This window comes from Carassius carassius, chromosome 22 (genome assembly GCF_963082965.1).
Source record: "Carassius carassius chromosome 22, fCarCar2.1, whole genome shotgun sequence".
NCBI lineage: Eukaryota > Metazoa > Chordata > Actinopteri > Cypriniformes > Cyprinidae > Carassius > Carassius carassius.
The window spans coordinates 22,831,155-22,834,337 of NC_081776.1; the positions used below are offsets into that span (position 1 = coordinate 22,831,155).

The following is a 3,183-nucleotide window of genomic DNA, read 5'->3' on the forward strand; positions in this document are numbered from 1 at the left end:
TAAATTTTTTTGATTGTTTGTTTGTAATTTTGATGAGGGAACGTTGTAATAATAGTGGAGTTTCATCCTCCCCAGTGTCTTTACCTCTGACTCCTGGCCGTGAGGCAGTCGTGTTCAATGTCGCTGTCACTGGAGAAAAAAACAAACACAAAAATACACAACATTATATTTTGCTGATAATGTTTGCATGTCAGACTGATTGCAGTGCTTCAAGTTTGTTCATTTCAATCAAATGTTTAAGGCAGTTTTAGAGCTTGTGAGAAAATCAGATCTGGTTCTAATTCAAAGGTGTATAATTACCTGTCCGTGGTGCTGTGCTAGTTTGTGCCTGGCCTATCACAGAAGAAGAGAGATAATCAAAGTTTATTACTGTTCGAGAATAAATTTCTTTATTTGTGTGATCTTCCCCACAGTGAAAGTGATATTCAAATGGATGGTAAACAAGAAATTGATTTTTTAATTCTCTATACCATTTGCAGTTAACATGCTAAGAAAGTCGACCACAAAGATGCCATGCCATAAGTGAGGCAGTACCTTTGCAAATTGGAACAAAATTCAGTGTCTTGCATTGAGATCAGGCTAATTCATTTAGCTAATGCCACCAGCTGGGGAAAAGTTACAAAGATACAAATGAAGCTAAATGTACTTATAGCCTTTGATTGACTTTTCCTAGAGTCACCACTGGGGGTGCTAGGACCAAACAAATCTACTAAACAGTAATGCATGCATGCTGTTGGCAGTGTTGCCGGGTCCATGGTTTTCTCTTGGAATTTGAATACTTTAACATTATTTCTGCGGGTTGGAGCGACCCCAAAAACGTAATATTTACCCATGGAATGCAAATGTTACCAGAAACCTAACCAAAAAAATCTTGTATTTTACCCCCAGATTGGGCTAGTTTTGGGCTTGTTTTGTGTAGCGATTTGGTGAGTTTTGTTGTGAAAATCTGGCAACCCTGGCTGTTGTGGAGCTTGACCCCATAATTGAGGAATAAATGGTACATAATTGGAAAATTTTGTTGTGCCGTTTGAAACGTAAAAAAAAGGAATGAAATATTTGAATGATAGTTTGGTTCATTGAAGTAGATCATGTTATTTGGATCATGAGATGCTGTTGTATTGCTATTGAGAAAATGTCCTGTGACTCACTTTGGCAGATTACTCCAGCATCTTCTTGGTGCCCACAGTCATGGAATCCCCATCCATTTGATGAACAGTTTGTGAGTGTAGATTCATTTCCAAGGCACTGAACATCATCCAACCATATTTGTCCAGAACCTTGTCCGAAATAAGCATAGCTCTTTGCCTCTATGACATTCCCACAGCCCAGTTCTCTACACACCACTGCTGCGTCTGTTGAATCCCACAGATCATCACACACCGTTCCCCAGGTTCCATTGTGAAGAACCTCCACTCTTCCAGAACAGAGGTTGAATCCATTCACCAACCTGACAGCTATTAGTCAGAAACAATAGAACGATAGAAGAACAGGTCATTAGATTTTTTTGATTGTTTGTTTGTAATTTTGATGAGGGAAAGTTGTAATAATAGTGGAGTTTCATCCTCCCCAGTGTCTTTACCTCTGACTCGTGGCTGTGAGGCAGTCGTGTTCAATGTCGCTGTCACTGGAGAAAAAAACAAACGCAAAAATACACAACATTATATTTTGACGATGATGTTTGCATGTCAGACTGATTGCAGTGCTTCAAGTTTGTTCATTTCAATCAAATGTTTAAGGCAGTTTTACAGCTTGTGAGAAAATCAGATCTGGTTCTAATTCAAAGGTGTATAATTACCTGTCCGTGGTGCTGCGCTAGTTTGTGCCTGGGCTATCACAGAAGAAGAGAGATAATGAAAGTTTATTACTGTTCGAGAATGGATTTTTTTATTTGCATGATCTTTCCCACAGTGAAAGTGATATTCAAACCGACGGTAAACAAGAAATAGATTTTTTTATTCTCTATATCATTTGCAGTTAACATTCTAAGATAGTCAACTGCAAAGATGCCATGCCAGAACTGAGGCAGTACCTTTGCAAATTTGAACAAAAATCAATGTCTTGCATTGAGATCAGGCTAATTCATTTAGCTAATGCCACCAGCTGGGGAAAAGTTACAAAGTTACAAATGAAGCTAAATGTACTCATAGCCTTTGATCGACTTTTCCTAGAGTCACCACTGGGGGTGCTAGGACCAAACAAACCTACTAAACAGTAATGCATGCATGCTGTTGGCAGTGTTGCCGGGTCCATGGTTTTCTCTTGGAATTTGAATACTTTAACATTATTTCCGCGGGTTGGAGCGACCCCAAAAACGTGATATTTATCCCCTGGAATGCAAATTTTACCAGAAACCTAACCAAAAAAACTTGTATTTTACCCCCAGATTGGGCTAGTTTTGGGCTTGTTTTGTGTAGCGATTTGGTGAGTTTTGTTGTGAAAAACCTGGCAACCCTGGCTGTTGTGGAGCTTGACCCCATAATTGAGGAATAAATGGTACATAATTGGAAAAAGTTGTTGTGCCATTTGAAACAGAAGAAAAATGAATGAAATCTTTGAATGATTTGAAACTCCATCATCTAGAGCAGTATCTGAAAATCCCTGTATCTGTGTATTTTTTTGCTTGTTTATTAACTTCTAAATGATCCTGAGATTTTTTATGAGTGTTGCCCAAGTAGCAGTTTATAGCATTAAGAGATAGAAAAACAGGCTCTGAATGTTCTGGATTTTTTTGGGGGGGCAAGCCACACTCATGGGGGTTCAAACTGTGGGTGAGAACTGGAATCTATGGCATGTTGTGTGACTTTGATGTGTACCAAGGGTGTGTAGATGGAATATGACAAGCCAAATCTGAACTTGGAATGTCAGGTGATGTTGTGATGATGAGGTGATGAATCTCGCCTCCACACTTCCAGAGTGTCAAAACTACAAGATCTCCACAGATAACTACTTTATCGTTGTCCCATTGGTAGTCAAGCTCCATCATTGATGTTGAGTGGTCTTTTGTTGTCGGTACCTACAACAAACACATGGGATTTGTTGGACTCATTTGCTGCCAAGTACAAGTTCCCCATGAAATTCCATCGATGGTACATTTACATCTTCTGGCACACCGTCATCCTTGCTGTAATGAATGCCTGGCTTCACTACAAGTGTGAAGTGAAGTGACATGACATACAGCCAAGT

The 3,183-nt window shown here is 39.3% G+C and overlaps 1 protein-coding gene across 1 annotated transcript in view; it reads right to left on the reverse strand.

The window, feature by feature from the left end:
• Positions 1-2,980, reverse strand: part of LOC132099244 (deleted in malignant brain tumors 1 protein-like) — a 64,496-nt gene extending 61,516 nt beyond the window's left edge. The window contains exons 1-3 of the mRNA XM_059505687.1: positions 2,854-2,980; positions 1,149-1,454; positions 85-129 (exon numbers count right to left, since the gene is read on the reverse strand). Coding sequence (XP_059361670.1) covers positions 85-129; positions 1,149-1,454; positions 2,854-2,980 — 478 coding nt within the window. The remainder of the gene's footprint in view (positions 1-84; positions 130-1,148; positions 1,455-2,853) is intronic.
• Between the last annotated feature and the right edge of the window lie 203 nt (positions 2,981-3,183).